Source organism: Staurois parvus, unplaced genomic scaffold, assembly GCF_062004578.1.
Source record: "Staurois parvus isolate SC_StPar_1 unplaced genomic scaffold, SC_StPar_1.0 ptg002528l, whole genome shotgun sequence".
Taxonomy (NCBI): Eukaryota; Metazoa; Chordata; class Amphibia; order Anura; family Ranidae; genus Staurois; species Staurois parvus.
In genome coordinates, this window is record NW_028320324.1 from 86636 (window position 1) to 108461 (window position 21826).

Consider the following 21826-nt stretch of genomic DNA (forward strand, 5'->3'; position numbering starts at 1 on the left):
TGTATTTATATTTATTTTTAGATTTTTGTCTTTCTTTGTTGAACAAGTGTGATTATCGGCCAATCTTTGGTAAGATGCTTTCCCTTCTTTTCAGTCTCACCTGGCAGAGGAGCGTTGGTTTTGGGAAAATTCACAAATGTCTGTTAATGAAAGGGTGCGCGTTGTCATCCTTCGCGTCCTGCTGAACTGCGTCATCCTGGCAATGATGGCGGGTGGATTCTATTCCATATATGTTGCCACAGGTATCTCTCAGGATTATCAGCAGGTAAGTACCGCAGAATCATCTCATTAACCACTTCCGGTCCGGACACTTTCACCCCCTTCCAGTCCGGACACTTTCACCCCCTTCCAGTCCGGACACTTTCACCCCCTTCCAGTCCGGACACTTTCACCCCCTTCCAGTCCGGACACTTTCACCCCCTTCCAGTCTGGACACTTTCACCCCCTTCCAGTCCGGACACTTTCACCCCCTTCCAGTCCGGACACTTTCACCCCCTTCCAGTCCGGACACTTTCTCCCCCTTCCAGTCCGGACGCTTTCCCCCCCTTCCAGTCCGGACACTTTCACCCCCTTCCAGTCCGGACACTTTCACCCCCTTCCAGTCCGGACACTTTCACCCCCTTCTTGTCCAGGCCAATTTTCAGCTTTCAGCGCTCTCACACTTTGAATGACAATTACACGGTCATGCAACACTGTACCCATATGAATTTTTTAGCTTTTTTGAGACAGATAAAACTTTATTTTGGTGGTATTTTTTCACCACTGGGATTTTTATTTTTTTTGCTATATAAATGAAAATGTACAAAAATTTTGAAAAAAGTGCAAATAAATAATCTTTCTTCATAAATCTTGGCCAAAACTTATTCAGTTATCTTTTTAGTAAAAAAAAAAATTACCCAAATTACTTTATAACCAAAAATTATATTTTTCAAAAACATTTTTTTGCATTTTTATTTTATTTTGTTATATTATTTTTTATGTTTTGTTTTTTAACATACTGTCACCCTAGCAGTACAGTGTCACCATAATGACACTGTACTACTTGTGGGGGGTGATGAAGATTTTTTTTTTTTTTACACATTGCTTTTATACCCATAAAGGCTGTAAAAGCAATCATTTCTCCATCTCTCTGGCTGCATTCTTGCAGCCATTGAGAAATACTGTGTGAGCTGTGATTGGTCACAGCTTGTCACATGGTACATGGCTGTTGTGAATGGCCCTGTACCATGTGATCTCTGTGATCATTCACAGATTTCACACGTAGCAAGCAATGATGTCAGAAGTGACATCTTGCTTACACCTATTCATGTGATCACTGATTGGCCAATCAGTGATCACATGATCTGGGCCTCACATAGAAATCTCGTACAGCGATTGGCATTCCGGATCGATGTACATTGGAAGAAAAGACTCGACAGGCTATATCCTCAGATGTTTGCAGGTAAGGCATTGATTTAAAATGACAAACACCACATGTGGCCACTAGGGTGAGGAAAGGGTCATAGGAATCTCCTGGAACACTTAGCTCCATCTAGTGGTCAAATGCTGTATATTCAAAATCAATTATTTACATTTGAACAGCAGGAGATACAGCCTATTACATTCCACTTTTGCCCCATTCACAAATGTACCTGCACTTTCACTGGGCAAATACTTAAAGTGTTACTAAACCCACAACAGTACAATCAGTCTGTATATACAGGAAAGCATTCTTGTTATACTCACTGTGGAACCTAAGGGGTTAATCCTCCGAATTGTGTAAAAGGGATGTTTAATCCTGTCTTCTCTGATCCTCCTCTTCTTCTACTGTTCCCGACTCATCTCCTAATAGAACAGAGCCTTGGGGGCAAGCTGCACATGCTCATTTGGGTGTGTATTGCTAGAGAGGTTTTTGGGGTTTTTTGTCTTGGGAGAGTGCATGTGATCAGCACAGTGCCAATCAGTGCTGTCCAGACATAGGGTCTGGGGTCCTGCAGCCTCATAGGACAATCAGAAGAGAATGAAAACTCCTACAAGCTGTAAACAGTGCTCTGCTGGACACTGATAGAAGTCACAAGACTGCTATATAATGCTGATGAAAAAAGGTATTTAGCAGTTTATATTTACTAAAATAATTGCATTTTCATGGTCTGTGTACTGTGGGAGACCAGATATAGTGAATGCAGGGTCCGGGGAGAGCAGATATAGGGAATGCAGGGTCCAGGGAGAGCGGATATAGTGAATGCAGGGTTCGGGGAGAGCAGATAAAGTGAATGCGGGGTCCGGGGAGAGCGGATATAGTGAATGCAGGGTCCGGGGAGAGCGGATATAGTGAACACAGGGCCTGGGGAGAGCGGATATAGTGAATGCGGGGTCCGAGGAGACCAGATATAGTGAATGCGGGGTCCGGGGAGAGCGGATATAGTGAATGCGGGGTCCGGGGACAGCGGATATAGTGAATGTGGGGTCCGGGGAGACCAGATAAAGTGAATGCGGGGTCCGGGGAGAGCAGATATAGGGAATGCAGGGTCCAGGGAGAGCGGATATAGTGAACACAGGGCCTGTGGAAAGCAGATATAGTGAATGCAGGGTCCGGGGAAAGAGGATATAGTGAATGCAGGGTCCGGGGAGAGCGGATATAGTGAACACAGGGCCTGTGGAGAGCGGATATAGTGAATGCAGGGTCCGGGAAGAGCAGATATAGTGAATGCGGGGTCCGAGGAGAGCGGATATAGTGAACACAGGGCCTGGGGAGAGCGGATATAGTGAATGCGGGGTCCGAGCAGAGAGGATATAGTGAATGCGGGGTCCGAGGAGACCAGATATAGTGAATGCGGGGTCCGGGGAGAGCGGATATAGTGAATGCGGGGTCCGGGGAGAGCGGATATAGTGAATGCGGGGTCCGGGGAGACCAGATATAGTGAATGCGGGGTCCGGGGAGAGCGGATATAGTGAATGCGGGGTCCGGGGAGAGCGGATATAGTGAATGCGGGGTACGGGGAGAGCGGATATAGTGAATGCGGGGTCCGGGGAGAGCGGATATAGTGAATGCGGGGTCCGGGGAGAGCGGATATAGTGAATGCGGGGTCCGGGGAGAGCAGATATAGTGAATGCGGGGTACGGGGAGAGCGGATATAGTGAATGCGGGGTCCGGGGAGAGCGGATATAGTGAATGCGGGGTCCGGGGAGAGCGGATATAGTGAATGCGGGGTCCGGGGAGAGCGGATATAGTGAATGCGGGGTCCGGGGAGACCGGATATAGTGAATGCGGGGTCCAGGGAGAGCGGATATAGTGAATGCAGGGTCCGGGGAGAGCGGATATAGTGAATGCCGGGTCCGGGGAGAGCGGATATAGTGAATGCGGGGTCCGGGGAGAGCGGATATAGTGAATGCAGGGTCCGGGGAGAGGGGATATAGTGAATGCGGGGTCCGGGGAGAGGGGATATAGTGAATGCGGGGTCCGGGGAGAGCGGATATAGTGAATGCGGGGTCCAGGGAGAGCGGATATAGTGAATACAGGGTCCGGAGAGACTGAATATAGTGAATGCGTCCCGTGTGCATGAGGGCTTATAGCTGTAAAACGCTCTAACTCTGAAAAATGCGGTAAAACGTAGTAAAAGGCCCCCCCACAGTGTGCATGGAGCCTTATTAATATATAAATGGTCCATATAGTAAACTCGGTGCAAAGTTTGAAGGTCAATGCAAAATGATGAGGGGTGCTGCTTGCATCTGAAAGGAAGGATTAACCTTTGCCTATGCAAAGGGTTCTTCACAGTAAAAGCGGTGACAACATGGAATAGTCTTTTTGGTTCCATCATCTCTGTAGATTGCATCAAAAAAAGCTTGGTGTGTTTTTTTAATTCAGATATAATCAGTTATTATCATTTATCAGAAATAACACCTTGGGGGGGGGGGGGCGTGGAGATTTACTAAAACTGGTGCTTGCAGAATCTTTTGCAGCTGTGCATAGTAACCAATCAGCTTCTAGCTTCAGCTTGTTCAGTTAAGCTTTGACAATAAAACCTGGAAGCTGATTGGTTACTATGCAGAGCTGCACCAGATTCTGCGTGCACCAGTTTTCGCAAATACCACCCCCCCCCCCCCCGGAATGGAGGATCCAGGAAATAAATGAATCGGGAGGAAGTTGGACTGTACTTTAATGGATTTTTTTAACCTTCCTCTGGATCAACGCCGAGTTTAGGAGTTTTATTTTATTGATGTATTTTTGTTTGTTTGTTTTTTTTGTTTTTTTTTCATCCAGTCTTTGTAACGTTTTTCTTTGTCCCGCAGAGGTCGGGTAGTCCAGTTGCTGGACTGGTGATCCAGTATCTCGCCCCGATTGTCATCTCGCTGGTTCTCTTCATCCTGCCTCAGTTCTTTATGCTGCTGGTGAAATTTGAGGGTCAGTCACCCCGTGCGGAGATCACCCTCACCCTGATCAGGTCAGTCGTAAAAACGATTGTAGATGAATTATACTGCATGTATGGATCACATTCGACTACTAAATATGGTAGAAGAAGAAGGGGTTTCCATGGACGGCCACAGAAATGTTTGCAATGAACGTTTTACACGTAAATATAAAAATAGACAGCAATACTTTATAGTCATTAAAATCCACTTATTCCATAAAATCACTTTTGAAAATAATGTCTCATTGCAACATTGCATCCAAGTTCAAGCATCAGTCAACGTGTTTCGCACATTTCCCCGCTTCTTCAGAACTGAGAAAGGCTTAAATATCAAGATATCTACAGAAATAAACAAGAATGAATCGACATAAGAGACCAACCCCATCACCACATTACCCTTCCCACCAATCCCTTACCTGCTTTACCCTTCCCATCAATGTCATCATTGTATTATCCTTCCCACCAACCAAAACACCCCATTACCCATCCCACCAATCCTTTCACCCTATTACTGTTCGAACCAACTCCATCACCCAATTACCCTTCTCACCAACCCCATCACCCCATTACCCTTCCCACCAACCGCATCACCCCATTACCCATCTCACCAACCCCATCACCCCATTACCCTTCCCGCCAACCCTATCACCTCATTACCCTTCCCACCAATCGCATCACCCTATTACCCTTCCCGCCAACCCCATCACCGCATTACCCTTCCCACCAACCGCATCACCCTATTACCCTTCCCGCCAACCCCATCACCGCATTACCCTTCCCACCAACCGCATCACCCCATTACCCTTCCCGCCAACCCCATCACCGCATTGCCCTTCTCACCAACCCCATCACTGCATTACCCTTCCACCAATCCCATTACCACACTGCTCTCCCCATCAACCCAGTCACTGCACTACCCTTCCCACCAACCCCATTATCACACTACACTTCCCACCAATCTCATATCTGCATTACCATTTCAACCAACCTCATTTCCTCATGACTTTTCCCATTAACCCTATCACCGCACTACCCTTCCCACCCGTCCCATCATTAAATAACCCTTCCAACCAACCCCATTACCCCACTACTCTTCCCACCAATCTCATCACTGCATTACCCTTCCCACCAACATAATTACCGTACTAATCTTCCCACCAACCCCATTACCGCACTACCCTACCCACCAATCTCATCACGGCATTACCCTTCCAACCAACCCCATTACCGCACAACTCTTTCTGTCAACCCCATCACTGCATTACCCCTCCCACCAAACCCATTACTGCACTGCCCTTCCCACCAGTCCCATTGCTGCATTACCCTTTCAACCAAACCCATTACCGTACTACCCTTTGCACCAATCTCATTGCTGCATTACCTTTCCATCCAAACCCATTACCGCACTACCCTTTCCAACAACCCTAACACTACATTACCCTTCCCACCAACTCCATTACCGCACTACCCTTCCCACCACTCCCATAACTTCATTACCCTTCCAACCAAACCCATTACCGCACTACCCTCCCGACCAATCTCACCACTACATTACCCTTCCCACAAACCCCAATACAGCACTCATTTTCCCATCAACCCCGTGACTGCATTACCCTTCCCACCAACCCAGTTACCGCACTACCCTTCCCACCAGTCCCATCATTGAATTAAACTTCCAACCAACCCCATTACCGCTCTACCCTTCCCACCAATCTCATCACTGAATTACCCTTCCAACCAACCCCATTACCGCACAACTCTTCCTATCAACCCCATCACTGCATTACCCTTCCCACCAACCCCATTACCACACTATCTTTCCCACCAATCTCATCACTGCATTACCCTTCCCACCAACCCCATTACCACACTACCTTTCCCACCAATCTCATCACTGCATTACCCTTCACACCAACCCCATTACAGCACAACCCTTCCGACCAATCTCATCACTGCATTACCCTTCGCACAAACCATATTACCTCATTACTCTAGAATTACTCTAGAACCCTTTCCCACCAGTCCTATCACACATTACTTTTTCCACAAACGTAATCACTGTATTATTCTTCCCACCTTCCCCAACACCACATTACCCTTCCTGCCACTCTCATCACCACAATACCCTTCCCACTCTTCCCACCAATCCCATCACTGCATTGCCTTTCCCACCAACCCCATTGCTGCACTACCCTTCCCACAAACCCCATTACCTCATTACTCTAGAACCCTGCCCCTCACATCCTTACATCACCAACCCTATCAGGGCATTACCCTTCCAGCTAATCCCACCAACACATCACCTTTCCCACCAACCCCATTGCCTCATTACTCTTCCCACCAATCCCAATCCTGCATTACCCTTCCTGCCACCCCTATCTCTGCATAACCCTTCCGACCATCCCCATCACCACATTACCTTTTCCACTAACCCCACCAAGACATCACCCTTCCCCCAATCCAATCACTGCATTATCCTTCCCACCAACCCTATAACCACATTACCTTTCCTGCCACCCCTATTTCTACATTACTATTCCATATTGGTTTTGCAGCTGAAAGATGGTTGCATATAGTTGAAGATCCAAGAATGCTGTCCTTCACATCCTTACCCTTCCCTCCTACCCTATCACCCTATTAACCTTCCCGCCAGTCCCATTACATTTCTCATTAATCCCATCACAGCATTACCTTTTCCACTAACCTAATCACTGCATTACCCTTCCAACCAACTCTATCACCACCAGTATCCTTCCTACCAATCCCATCACTGCATTATCCTTCCTATCAACTCTATCACCACCAATATCCTTCCTACCAATCCCATCACTGCATTATCCTTCCTACCAACTCTATCACCACCAGTATCCTTCCTACCAATCCCATCACTGCATTACCCTTCCAACCAACTCTATCACCACCAGTATCCTTCCTACCAATCCCATCACTGCATTACCCTTCCAACCAACTCTTATCACCACCAGTATCCTTCCTACCAATCCCATCACTGCATTACCCTTCCAACCAACTCTTATCACCACCAGTATCCTTCCTACTAATCTCATCGCTGCATTACCCTTCCAACCAACTCTATCACCACCAGTATCCTTCCTACCAATCCCATCACTGCATTATCCTTTCCAACCAACTCTTATCACCACCAGTATCCTTCCTACCAATCCCATCACTGCATTACCCTTCCAACCAACTCTATCACCACCAGTATCCTTCCTACCAATCCCATCACTGCATTATCCTTCCAACCAACTCTTATCACCACCAGTATCCTTCCTACTAATCTCATCACTGCATTACCCTTCCAACCAACTCTATCACCACCAGTATCCTTCCTACCAATCCCATCACTGCATTATCTTTCCCACCAACTCTATCACCACCAGTTTCCTTCCTACCAATCCCATCACTGCATTATCCTTCCTACCAACTCTATCACCACCAGTATCCTTCCTACCAATCCCATCACTGCATTATCCTTCCTACCAACTCTATCACCACAAGTATCCTTCCTACTAATCTCATCGCTGCATTACCCTTCCAACCAACCCCATTTCTGCACTGCTCTTTCCATTAACCCCATCACCACATTACCCTTCCCACAAACCCCATCACCGCATTACACTTACCACCAATCCCATCATAGCATTACTTTTTCCACCAACCTAATCACTGCATTATCCTTCCCACCAACTCTATCACCACGTTACCCTTCCTGCCACTCCCATAACCACAATACCCTTCCCATCAATCCCATCACTGCATTTCCGTTCCCACCAATCCCATCACTGCATTTCTGTTCCCACCAACCCCATTACCACACTACTCTTCCCACCAACCACATAACTGCATTACTTTTCCCACAAACCCCATCACCTGTATTACCCTTCCTGCCACCCCCATCACCATATTACCATTCCTACCTCCCTTATCTCTGCTGTTCTAGATGACCCTTTCTGCCACCACATCACCTGTATAACCCTTCCTGCCACCTCCATCACCGCACTACCCTTCCTGCTACCCTTGTCTCTGAATTACCGTTCCTACCACCCCCCTCACCCCATCAGTCTTCCTGCCAACCCTATCTCTGTATTACCCTTCTCGTCAATCACAGACAGTACTCGTATACCAGGCCTGGACTACCCATTTGCTTGTGAGTCCAGCTTGGAGCTGGGGAATGATGGTAGTACCTGTGGAGGCAGTAGCTGGCCTAAGCTGATTGCAAGGCCTCCCCATCAGAGTCACCACTAGATTGCAGAGCTGGTTTAAGCAGTGAATGAAAAGTGGCCCCCACTCTGCACTCTCTATAGATATCTCGCCTCCTACAGGCTCTACACAGTTCCCACCTGCACTACACAGGTCCAGGGAAAAGCATGCCCCCCTCTGTACAGCAGCACACATTACCTTTTATTGCAGCCTGTAGACTGCCAATGTCACTAGCAGGTAAGTACATAAAATACTTTTTGCAAGACTTTGGGGGGGAAGAGGTGCTCCTGGGGTTGGGGGCCCTGTCAGTCTGGCTGTACGGGGCCCCATGATTACTAATGGCAGCACTACTAACAGACACGTATCACCTTACTCCTTGCCCAGGTGTGTCTTCCTTAGGCTTGGAGCTCTGGGAATCTTCTTCTTTTCTCTGGGTCAGAAGTTTCTGTGCCTGGGGGGCAGTCCGGTGCCCTGTAGGACCTGCGGATACAACTCTCAATTCAAGGTAAAGCACGGTATGTGGTGTGGGGATTCAAGACCAAAAAATTATATTTTAAAGTTGTTTTAATGGCACATAGACATTATACACGGAGCAGAATAGAAGTGACAGCCCTCAATCTGCATACGTTTTGCAGGTCAGTGAATTTATTGGATTTACAGGTTCAGGACATTGGGCGCATGGCTGGCACTTTTCAGGAGAAGCTCAGCAATTTTCATAAAACAGGTTTCCTTTACAGCTTAAGTTCATTCTGCTTGTAGTTCGCCTCTCCTGGTTCCTTCATCAAATGATGATGTTACAATCCTTATTATAGACACATATTGGTCTCTGTGCTTCTCTATGCTATTCGTGCAGATCATGGCTGGTGGGAGGGGCCTGCAGCGTGCTGGCTTCTGGAAAACATCACAGCACCCAGTCTCTGTACTCCTCAAAAGAGCCCCCAGCCTTGATGAAAGCAGTGGGCGGGCTCTTGGGAGGAGTTATGCAAATAAATGCCTTGGTGAGTGAGTGTCAGTCTGGAGGAGTGGGTGTTCCTAGGCAGGTGGTATTTGCATAGGTAACACCCACATGAGATGCTGAGCCTTCAGGATTGAAAGAAATGAAATCCAATGAATGAAAGGGGCTAGATCAGGGTTCCTCCAGAGGTTGTCAGGGGTTCCTTGAGCAATGAGCAATTGTTGCCTCTCGGGTAAGTTCCCACTGACACCATTGATCTTTTTAGCAATCTGTAAGCGGGTAATTCTTCCCAATGACCACAAGTGAAAGCTGAAAATTGGCCTGAACAGGAAGGGGGTGAAAGTGTCCGGACTGGAAGGGGGGGAAAGTGTCCGGACTGGAAGGGGGGGAAAGTGTCCGGACTGGAAGGGGGTAAAAGTGTCCGGACTGGAATGGGGGAAAATGTCCGGACTGGAAGGGGGATGAAAATGTCCAGACTGGAAGGGGGTGAAAGTGTCCAGACTGGAAGGGGGTGAAAGTGTCCGGACTGGAAGGGGGGGAAAGTGTCCGGACTGGAAGGGGGTGAAAGTGTCCGGACTGGAAGGGGGTGAAAGTGTCCGGACAGGAAGGGGTGAAAGTGTCCGGACAGGAAGGGGTGAAAGTGTCCAGACTGGAAGGGGGTGAAAGTGTCCAGACTGGAAGGGGGGGAAAGTGTCCAGACTGGAAGGGGGGTGAAAGTGTCAGGACTGGAAGGGGGTGAAAGTGTCCAGACTGGAAGGGGGTGAAAGTGTCCGGACTGGAAGGGGTGAAAGTGTCCGGACTGGAAGGGGTGAAAGTGTCCACACTGGAAGGGGGTGAAAGTGTCCGGACAGGAAGGGGGTGAAAGTGTGCGGACTGGAAGGGGAGGAAAGTGTCCAGACTGGAAGGGGGTGAAAGTGTCCGGACTGGAAGGGGGTGAAAGTGTCTGGACTGGAAGTGGTTAGGAGACTGCTTCTAATCTCAGCTTGTTACCTGTATGAAAGACACCTGGTAGCCAGAAATCCTGCTGAATGATAGGGGATCAAATCCCTATTTCCCTCATGAACATACAGATCAGTCATCATTTGTTAGACGCATTTCTGCTGAATTTGTTGTTGCTATTCTGTCTCTCAGTGTTACAATACACCAAACATTCGATTTTTAGACCGATCATTTCTTTGTGAGGGGCAAACATTCAAAATCAGCCGGGGAGCAAATACGCATTTCCTTCACTGTATATCCAGGTGATTTATTGTACATCTTGCCTTCATTGGATGTGTTCGGTCTCTTCTCTGTACAGTGCTGGGAGACGTCGCTGGGACAGGAATTCTACAAGCTCTCCGTGTTCCACTTCCTCAAACTGGTGATGGAGTTCCTGCTTGTCCAGCTTCCCCGCAGGTAGGGATCCCCTGAGCAGTGGACAGGATTAGGCAATGCGGGATATTCGGCAATCCCCAGGTGACCAATCAGGGATCATTGGTACCAAGTGTAACAGATTTCCACCTAAAACTATCACTTTGGATGGATGGCAGTGTAGACAGGCTGGGTGTAAAGTCAGATTTAATACGGAAACCACCTCTGTTTGGCTCCAGCTCTGTGCAGTTGCTCTATCAATCTCCTACTTACCTCTCCACCTCTCCAGAGTGGAAGATTGTAGTCCAGGGGAGTCAAACTCAATTTCATTGCAGACTGCATTAGCATTATGTTTGCATCTGTATGACTAGATGTCCAGAGCACCCCATCCCCATTACATCGGATGTCAATAGCCCCCTCACCATTCGAAGTCGAGTCCCCCACCCTCCCTTACATCACAGTGCAGCCCCTCTCGCCTTGTGTTGCTGCCGGGAAGAAACTGGGGGCAGAGATGGGAAGCAGGAAGTGCAGGATCTGGAGGAGAACCAGAAGAGGGCTGGAGTCGGCTGAATGCTGAGACCTGGTGAGGCGGAGACAAGAGAGTGCTGCGGCTGCACAGAGAGGTGCAGGAGGAGTCCTGTCTGCTGCCAACTGCTGGAACAAGGTGGGGAGGAGATGAGTGGGTGCTGTGGCTGCACTGAGAGGCACAGGATCTGTCAGAGGAGTCCTGTCTGCTGCCAACTGCTGGAACAAGGTGGGGGCGGAGATGAGTGGGTGCTGTGGCTGCACAGAGAAGTGCAGGGTCTGGCAGAGGAGTCCTGTCTACTGCCAACTGCTAGAACAAGGTGGGGGCGGAGATAAGTGGGTGCTGCGGCTGCACAGAGAAGTGCAGGGTCTGGCAGAGGAGTTCTGTCTACTGCCAACTGCTAGAACAAGGAGGGGGCGGAGATGAGTAGGTGCTGCGGCTGCACAGAGAAGTGCAGGATCTAGCAGAGGAGTTCTGTCCTCCTCTCTGCTGTCACCTGCTGAGACAAGGTGGGGGCAGAGATGAGAGAGTGCTGTGACTGCACAGAGAGGCACAGGATCTGACACAGGAGTCCTGTCTGCTGCCAACTGCTGGAACAAGGTGGGTGCTGCAGCTGCACAGAGAAGTGCAGGATCTGGCAGAGGAGTTCTGTCCTCTCTGCTGCCAACTGCTGAGACAAGATGGGGGCAGAGACGAGGGGGGTGCCACAGCTGCAGGAGAGTTGCAAGGGTCAAATGAAATGGCCCTGCGGGACCAGATTCAGCCCACGGGCCTTGTGTTTGACACATGTGTTGTATTATATCATTCTAGCCACCAGGATTTTTTGTTTTACAAATGTGTCAGTCTATAACCTTTACTGCAAGTTGATTAGTCCCGAGACATGGTCTATATGTCTTATCTTGTTTTCAATAAGCCTAGATGTTATAAAATTTCTCATAAAAGTCATTTTGGTATGTATAAATTCTTCCATCAGCCTTATAGTCTTCTGTTCGGAACCCTGGCATCTAGAAGATGTGGAATCCTTGACTTTTTTATGGAGAACAACGTATTATGAACTTAACACTTCCAGGGGTTCAGGTCTATGGTTGTCCTACTTTTTATGAGATTGAAGACTTCTCTCCAATAGGTTTGTAGGTGGGGACAAGTCCACCAGATATAGGAGTAAGTACCCAATGGATTACAACCTCTCCACCATGTTGTAGGTGGAGAGGGGCCCATTGACGTAGCCGGGTCTGGCTGAGGATTGGGTTTGTCCATATGTCCTTCGCCTCAAGTTCATTATAGTCCTGAGACATGGTTTATATGTCATATCTTGTTTCCAATAAGTCTAAATATTATAAAATTTGGGTTGTGTATAAGTTCTTGCAGTCTTACATAGTCTTCTTTTTGGATTCATTTTTTAAATTGTGGACATCGCTGGTGATCCCCGGCATTTAGGAATCACGCAATAAGATGTGGAATCCTTTACTTTTTTATGAGTCTATGGAGAACGAAGTATCATGAACTTGACACTTCCAGGGGTCCAGGTCTATAGCTGTCCTACTTTTTATGAGATTGAGAGACTGAAGACTTCTCTCCAATAGGTTTGTAGGTGGGGACAAGTCCACTAGATATGGGAGTAAGTACCCAATGGATTACAACCTGTTTACCATGTTATAGGTGAAGAGGGGCCCATTGACGTAGGTGGGTTTGTCCATATGACCTTCGCCTCAAGTTGATTATAGTCCTGAGACATGGTTTATATGTCATATCTTGTTTCCAATAAGTCTAGCTATTATAACATTTCTTATGAAAATCATTTGGTTGTGTATACGTTCTTCCATACTTATATAGTCTTGGATCCATTTTTAATTGTGGACATCACTGATGATCCCCGGCATATAGAAATCACACAACAAGAAGATGTGGAATCCTTGACTTTTTTTTATGAGTCTTTGGAGAACAAAGGTATCATGAACTTGACACTTCCAGGGGTCCAGGTCTATAGCTGTCCTACTTTTTATGAGATTGAGAGATTGAAGACTTCTCTCCAATAGGTTTGTAGGTGGGGACAAGTCCACTAGACACGGGAGTAAGTACCCAATGGATTACAACCTGTTCACCATGTTGTAGGTGAGGAGGGGCCCATTGACGTAGCCGGGTGTCCATATGACCATCACCTCAAGTTGATTATAGTCCTGAAACATGGTTTATATGTCATATCTTGTTTCCAATAAGTCTAGCTATTATAACATTTCTTATGAAAGTCATTTGGTTGCGTATAAGTTCTTCCATTCTTATACAGTCTTGGATCCATTTTTTAATTGTGAACATCACTGATGACCCCTGGCATTTGGAAATCACACAATAAGATGTGGAATCCTTGACTTTTTTTTTATGAGTCTGTGGGGAACAAAGGTATTATGAACTTGACACTTCCAGGGGAACAGGTCTATGGTTGTCCTACTTGTAGGTTTTATGAGATTGAAGACTTCTTTTATAACTTTGTAGGTGGAGACAAGTCCACCAGATAAGGGAGTAAGTTCCCAATGGAATACAACCTTTCCACCATGTTGTAGGTGGAGAGGGGCCCATTGACACAGCCGGGTCTGGCTGAGGATTGGGTTTGTCCATATGTCCTTCGCCTCAAGTTCATTATAGTCCTGAGACATGGTTTATATGTCATATCTTGTTCCCAATATGTCTAGATATTATAAAATTTTGGTTGTGTATAAGTTCTTCCAGCCTTATATAGTCTTCTTTTTGGATCCATTTTTTAATTGTGGACATCGCTGGTGATCCCCGGCATTTAGGAATCACACAATAAGATGTGGAATCCTTTACTTTTTTATGAGTCTATGGAGAACGAAGTATCATGAACTTGACACTTCCAGGGGCACAGGTCTATGGTTGTCCTACTTGTAGGTTTTATGAGATTGAAGACTTCTTCTATAACTTTGTAGGTGGGGACAAGTCCACCAGATCAGGAAGTAAGTACCCAATGGAATACAACCTGTCCAACATGTTGTAGCTAAAAAGGGGGGAGGATTGGGTTTCTCCATGTATTTGTAAGCCATTGACCTCCCTTTTTCCTCCACCAGGTTCCTGATCTCCAGGTTGCAGTGTCGTGTGGTGCGTTGGCTTGGCAAGGAAAAATTTCACCTCTCGCAGAATGTCCTGGATACAGTGTACAGCCAGACGCTGGTGATGGGAGGAATGTTCTACGCCCCCTTACTTCCACTTCTCAACCTCATCTTCATCTTTATCACCTTCTATATTAAAAAGGTGAGAGGACAGATCCTGTTATGTAAACCCCAAAAAGACTGTCTAGTCTTTCCACAAATCTTTAGTTTTACATGTTAAAGAGACCAGCCTGATGTAAATAACTTTCGGAATTTAAAAAACATATTTCTGTATAATATTTATGATGATATATATACTTGGGGGCACTTTTTTTCCTTTCATATATGGGCTCAGCACTTGCTGCTCCATCTCACAATGGAAGTCCTAGTGAAAACAATGCTCTCCCTGTGGGGCTGATATCTGAGCAGCTGGTAAGCAGAGAGGGAGAGTAAAACTGTGAAATACTGAGCTCCTTCTAGAGATTAATAATCAAAGGTCTATGTTTAACCCCTTTTATCCAGTTTATGATCCTCCAGACGTTTAGGGGGTCTAGACTATGGCCAGTGGGAGCAAAAAAATGTCATACTACCTGTGGTCAGTAGGAGGAATACTGTCAGTGGCAGGAATAGTGCCCCACCATTGGTGTCAGTGGCAGGAATAGTGCCCCACCATTGGTGTCAGTGGCAGGAATAGTGCTCCATCATTGGTGTCAGTGGCAGGAATAGTGCCCCATCATTAGTATTAGTGGGAGGAATAGTGCCCCCTCATTGGTGTCAGTGGGAGGAATAGTGCCCCATCATTGGTGTCAGTGGGAGGAATAGTGCCCCATCATTGGTGTCAGTGGGAGGAATAGTGCCCCATCATTGGTGTCAGTGGGAGGAATAGTGCCCCATCATTGGTATCAGTGGAAGGAATAGTGTCCCATCATTGGTATCAGTGGGGGGAATAGTGCCCCATCATTGGTATCAGTGGGAGGAATAGTGTCCCATCATTGGTATCAGTGGGAGGAATAGTGCCCCATCATTGGTATCAGTGGGTGGAATAGTGCCCCATCATTGGTGTCAGTGGGAGGAATAGTGCCCCATCATTGGTATCAGTGGGAGGAATAGTGCCCCATCATTGGTATCAGTGGGAGGAATAGTGCCCCATCATTGGTGTCAGTGGGAGGAATAGTGCCCCATCATTGGTGTCAGTGGGAGGAATAGTGCCCCATCATTGGTATCAGTGGGAGGAATAGTGCCCCATCATTGGTGTCAGTGGCAGGAATAGTGCCCCATCGTTGGTGATACAATTTAAAAGATGTGTGAAAATGACTTTAACTTACATACAGTAAGAGTGACTCAAAGTTTACACTAACACACGCATAATGGGGGGAGATTTACTAAAACTGAAGAATGCAGAATCTGGTGCAGCTCTGCCTAGTAACCAATCAGCTTCCAGGTTTTATTGCCAAAGCTTAATTGAATAAACTGAAGTTAGAAGCTGATTGGCTCCCAGGCACAGCTGCACCAGATTTTGCATTCTCCAGTTCTAGTAAATCCCTCCCATTGCACTTTCCATCTAACGTCTTTGTTTGCTGCGCCCCCCGCAGTATTCTCTGTACCGGCTGTGTGACGTGTCCAAGAAACTGTACCGAGCCTCCACCCTGAGGATCATCTTCTGCTTCGTCCTTCTCCTGGGACTCATCACCGTCCTCCTGCCTCTGATTTATCTTGTGACCAGGTGAGGGAAAAATATTACCAGGAACGAGAGGTGTGTGTGTGTGTGTGTGTGTATGTATGTGTGTGTATGTGTGTGTATATGTGTGTGTATGTGTGTGTGTATGTGTGTGTATGTGTATGTGTGTGTGTGTGTGTATGTGTGTGTGTGTGTGTGTGTATGTGTATGTATATGTGTGTGTTATATGAGAGACCTATGAACATGGGATCAGCTGACATTTAGTGCCTGCTCATACCGGTGCGATTTGCGAGTTGACATCGCACCTGAAATTGCATCCAATGAATGTGAATGTCAGCGTCTTAACATGTGCGATTTGCTGCAGCGCCATTTCTAGTGAAGGGGCAGAGCCAGTACACCTGTGCAAGACTGAAGGGGAGGAGCCAGTACACCTGTGCAAGACTGAAGGGGAGGAGCCAGTACACCTGTGCAAGACTGAAGGGGAGGAGCCAGTACACCTGTGCACGAGTGAAGGGGAGGAGCCAGTACACCTGTGCAAGACTGAAGGAGAGGAGCCAGTACACCTGTGCAAGACTGAAGGGGATAAGCTGGTGCACCTGTGCAAGACTGAAGGGGAGGAGCCGGTGCACCTGTGCAAGACTGAAGGGGAGGAGCCGGAACACCTGTGCATGACTGAAGGGGAGGAGCCAGTACACCTGTGCAAGACTGAAGGGGAGGAGCCAGTACACCTGTGCATGACTGAAGGGGAGGAGCCAGTACACCTGTGCAAGACTGATGGGGAGGAGCCAGAACACCTCTGCAAGACTGAAGGGGAGGAGCCGATGCACCTGTGCAAGACTGAAGGGGAGGAGCCAGTGCACCTGTGCAAGACTGAAGGGGAGGAGCCGGAACACCTGTGCAAGACTGAAGGGGAGGAGCCAGTACACCTGTGCATGCCTGAAGGGGAGGAGCCAGTACACCTGTGCAAGACTGATGGGGAGGCTGAAAGTCAGATGGAGGTTCTGCTGGTGATGTAACCAATAACTGTCCCAGGATAAGTTGCCCCGTTTCCTGTGCAGTCTATAGGGGAAAGCCTGCTGTGCCTGAGGGCAGATCCAGACCTGACGAGAGCCATGAGTAGAGCGGGAACTGGTTGATATTAATGGTGTTTGAATTGCTGAACTTTTCTTTCTCCTTCTTCCACCAGCGTCCGTCCGTCTCACTCCTGTGGCCCGTTTGTTGAACACACCACTCCCTGGGAGGCCGTTCAGAACAGCACTCGCTCAGCGCTGCCCCCTACAGTCCTGGCAGTGCTGGGATATGCCACATCAGAGACCGGCGCCTACACCCTGCTCTTTGTACTTTGGTGAGTTACTTCCCCTCTCACTCCAGGTCGCCCCCTATGGACCAGAGCAATTTATACAGTTCTGATATGGATCTGTTATTCTGCAACAACTTTGTCATTTCTTAGTGCCAGTTCACACGACATGCGTTTCAGTTGCTTTTTTTTCTGCATCCAAAACACACAGAAAGTAGGTGATGTGGTTGTCAATGTCATAGTTCAAATCAGCGCTTGCAGTTCCAGTTTTTGGTGTATTCCAGTGCAGTTCTGTGCAGGAAAAATGCAGCCTGTTCTACTTTTTTTTAGCTCACATCAGCGCTTTCCATTGCGTTCCGGATGCAGAAGTAGAAGAGTCTGCATTTTTCCTGCACAGAACTGTACTGGAACACAGTAAAATGCATCAAAAACACATTGGAACGCACCAAAACACACAAAAAACGCACTAGAATGCACGTCCCTATTTAAATTAAAGAAAAAGAGAGGGGAAAAAGTAACTGGAACACTTAAAAAAAACGCACCAGAATGCGTCAAACGCTGACGCAGAAACGCATTTGGAACACATCTGGACTTTTTTTAGTGTCATTTTTATAGTGTGATACGGCCCTTAAAGTGATACTAAAGGTTCCTGTTTTTTTGTTAATTAACGCACACTTACCTGCTCTGTGTAATGGTTGTTCCCAAAGCAGCCCCAGCCCTCCTCTTTCTCAGGTCCCCCACCGGCGCTCCTGCTCCTCCGTCCACTGAGTACCCCCAAGGCAAGCTGCTTTCTCTAGGGGCACTCCTGTGTGCTCACTCCTGAGCCGCCTCTGTGTGTCTGTGAGCCAATGAGGAGGGGGAGACCCAGGAAAGCCATTTCCCTCTTGCACAGTGCTGGATCACAAGCAGGTTCATGTATTGGGGGGCTGGGGGGGGATGCTGCACACCTCGTGCAAAGTGCTGGATCACAAGCAGGCTCATGTATTGGGGGGCTGGGGGGGATGTTGCTCACCTCGTGCACAGTGCTGGATCACAAGCAGGCTCCTGTATTGGGGGGCTGGGGGGGATGCTGCTCACCTTGTGCACAGTGCTGGATCACAAGCAGGCTCATGTATTGGGGGGCTGTGGGGGATGCTGCACACCTCATGCACAGTGCTGGATCACAAGCAGGCTCATGTATTGGGGGGCTGGGGGGGATGCTACACACCTCGTGCAAAGTGCTGGATCACAAGCAGGCTCATGTATTGGGGGGCTGGGGGGGATGTTGCTCACCTCGTGCACCGTGCTGGATCACAAGCAGGCTCCTGTATTGGGGGGCTGGGGGGGATGCTGCTCACCTTGTGCACAGTGCTGGATCACAAGCAGGCTCATGTATTGGGGGGCTGTGGGGGATGCTGCACACCTCATGCACAGTGCTGGATCACAAGCAGGCTCATGTATTGGGGGGTTGGGGGGGATGCTGCACACCTCATGCACAGTGCTGGATCACAAGCAGGCTCATGTATTGGGGGGCTGGGGGGGATGCTGCAAACCTCATGCACAGTGCTGGATCACAAGCAGGCTCATGTATTGAGGGTGGGGGGGATGCTGCACACCTCGTGCACAGTGCTGGATCACAAGCAGACTCATGTATTGGGGGGCTGGGGGGGATGCTGCTCACCTCGTGCACAGTGCTGGATCACAAGCAGGTTCATGTATTGGGGGGATGTGGGGGATGCTGCTCACCTCGTGCACAGTGCTGGATCAAAAGCAGGCTCATGTATTGGGGGGCTGGGGAGGATGCTGCACACCTTGTGCACAGTGCTGGATCACAAGCAGGCTCATGTATTGGGGGGCTGGGGGGGATGCTGCACACCTCGTGCACCGTGCTGGATCACAAGCAGGCTCATGTATTGGGAGGCTGGGGGGGATGCTGCACACCTGGTGCACAGTGCTGGATCACAAGCAGGCTCATTTATTGGGGGGGGGGATGCTGCTCACCTCGTGCACAGTGCTGGATCACAAGCAGGCTCATGTATTGGGAGGCTGGGGGGGATGCTGCTCACCTCGTGCACATTGCTGGATCACAAGCAGGCCCATGTATTGGGAGGCTGGGGGGGATGCTGCTCACCTCATGCACAGTGCTGGATCACAAGCAGGCTCATGTATTGGGAGGCTGGGGGGGATGCTGCTCACCTCGTGCACATTGCTGGATCACAAGCAGGCCCATGTATTGGGAGGCTGGGGGGGATGCTGCTCACCTCATGCACAGTGCTGGATCACAAGCAGGCTCATGTATTGGGGGGCTGCGGGGGATGCTGCACACCTGGTGCACAGTGCTGGATCACAAGCAGGCTCATTTATTGGGGGGGGGATGCTGCTCACCTCGTGCACAGTGCTGGATCACAAGCAGGCTCATGTATTGGGGGGGGGATGCTGCTCACCTCGTGCACAGTGCTGGATCACAAGCAGGCTCATGTATTGGGGCGCTGGGGGGGATGCTGCTCACCTCATGCACAGGGCTGGATCACAAGCACGCTCATGTATGTATATCATGCGATTCTGATGCGGTGCAGAATTCATACAGAAAATGCTGCAGTTTCCGCACCATATCAGTGGGCTTAAAGGGATGAGGTGGCAACCGCGGTGCGACTCTGGTCCGGTCCAGCTTCAGGCAGGTCTCCAATGCACTGTCCTTGGTTGTGCTGGTGGCTCCCAGTATTTTCTGGTCAGCATGGATCCACAGGGTGGGCAAGAGTGCAGCATACGCATGGAGCACATTCGGAGCTTGCATGCTCCTTCATCAGGCCATATTTTTAAAAGAGTGAGCGTTGTCACCCTAGGACAGGAGGAGTGTTACTGGCAGGATCACCAGGTGATAATAAAGGAAAAACAACCTGAAAAAAGAAAAGCCAATGCAGCCACCACATCGATATATGACATCTAATGTCTTTTAATGCGGATCACACACAGTTTTATTTCTGTGCTTCTACATTCCTCTCCTGTGACTATTTCTGATCTTTTTCACCCCAAATAATCTTCCTGTCTTGCAGCCTCGCGCTCACTTCCCTTGCGTCCCGCGTGCGTCAGAACGAGAAGGATGTGGAGCAGCTGAAGGATCTTTTGTCCAATGTGAGTCGAGATAAAAATCATTCTGTAGGCGGATCAGGTTCTCATAGGACCTGTAGTTCTGGTATCTGCCGGTCTAACCCACATGGAAGAAAATATATTTGAAATACATTTTAAATACGATTCTTCCCAAATATATTGCCATGTATTAGAAATACTACAATCTTGGCCGTATTCAATATATTTCTATATATATATATATATATATACTGCATGTTGAAATGCGCTTTTATTACAAAATTTATGAAAAATATTTTTAAAAATTCATTTCAGATATACTGTGTCAGTGGGAGGAATAGTGCCCCGTCATTGGTGTCAGTGGGAGGAATAGTGCCCCATCATTGGTGTCAGTGGGAGGAATAGTGCCCCATCATTGGTGTCAGTGGGAGGAATAGCGCCCTATCATTGGTGTCAGTGGGAGCAATATTACCCCTTCATTGGTGTCAGTGGAAGGAATAGTGCCCCATCATTGGTGTCAGTGGGAGGAATAGTGTCCCATCATTGGTGTCAGTGAGGGGAATAGTGTCCCACTGTTGTCTGTGGGAGGAATAGTGCCCCATGATTGGTGTCAGTGGGAGGAATAGTGCCCCATCATTGGTATTAGTGGGAGGAATAGTGCCCCATCATTGGTATCAGTGGGAGGAATAGTGCCCCATCATTGGTGTCAGTGGGAGGAATAGTGCCCCATCATTGGTGTCAGTGGGAGGAATAGTGCCCCATCATTGGTGTCAGTGGGAGGAATAGTGCCCCATGATTGGTGTCAGTGGGAGAAATAGCGCCCCATCATTGGTGTCAGTGGGAGGAATAGTATCCCATCATTGGTGGCAGCGGGAGAAATAGTGTCCCATCATTGGTGTAAGTGGTAAGGAATAGTGCCCCAATGTTGGTGTTGGTTGGAGGAATAGTGCCCCATGATTGGTGTCAGTGGGAGAAATAGCGGTGTCATTGTGGTGCATCATTGGTGTCATTGGGGGGAATAGTGCCCCACTGTTGTTGTCAGTGGGAGGAATAGTGCCCCATCATTGGTGTCATTGGGAGGAATAGTGCCCCATCATTGGTGTCATTGGGAGGAATAGTGCCCCATCATTGGTGTCAGTGGGAGGAATCAAGCCCCATCATTGGTGTCATTGGGAGGAATAGTGCCCCATCATTAGTGTCATTGGGAGGAATAGTGCCCCACTGTTGTTGTCAGTGGGAGGAAT

General features: G+C 48.3%; 1 protein-coding gene across 1 annotated transcript in view; it reads left to right on the forward strand.

Moving 5' to 3' along the window:
• The window catches only part of LOC149430682 (transmembrane channel-like protein 8), a 45801-nt gene that overhangs the window by 22639 nt on the left and 1336 nt on the right, over positions 1–21826 (forward strand). Inside the window, exons 8-15 of the mRNA XM_089666106.1 lie at positions 95–265; positions 4270–4421; positions 8994–9114; positions 10862–10959; positions 14521–14704; positions 16134–16264; positions 17406–17564; positions 20549–20627. Coding sequence (XP_089522232.1) covers positions 95–265; positions 4270–4421; positions 8994–9114; positions 10862–10959; positions 14521–14704; positions 16134–16264; positions 17406–17564; positions 20549–20627 — 1095 coding nt within the window. The remainder of the gene's footprint in view (positions 1–94; positions 266–4269; positions 4422–8993; positions 9115–10861; positions 10960–14520; positions 14705–16133; positions 16265–17405; positions 17565–20548; positions 20628–21826) is intronic.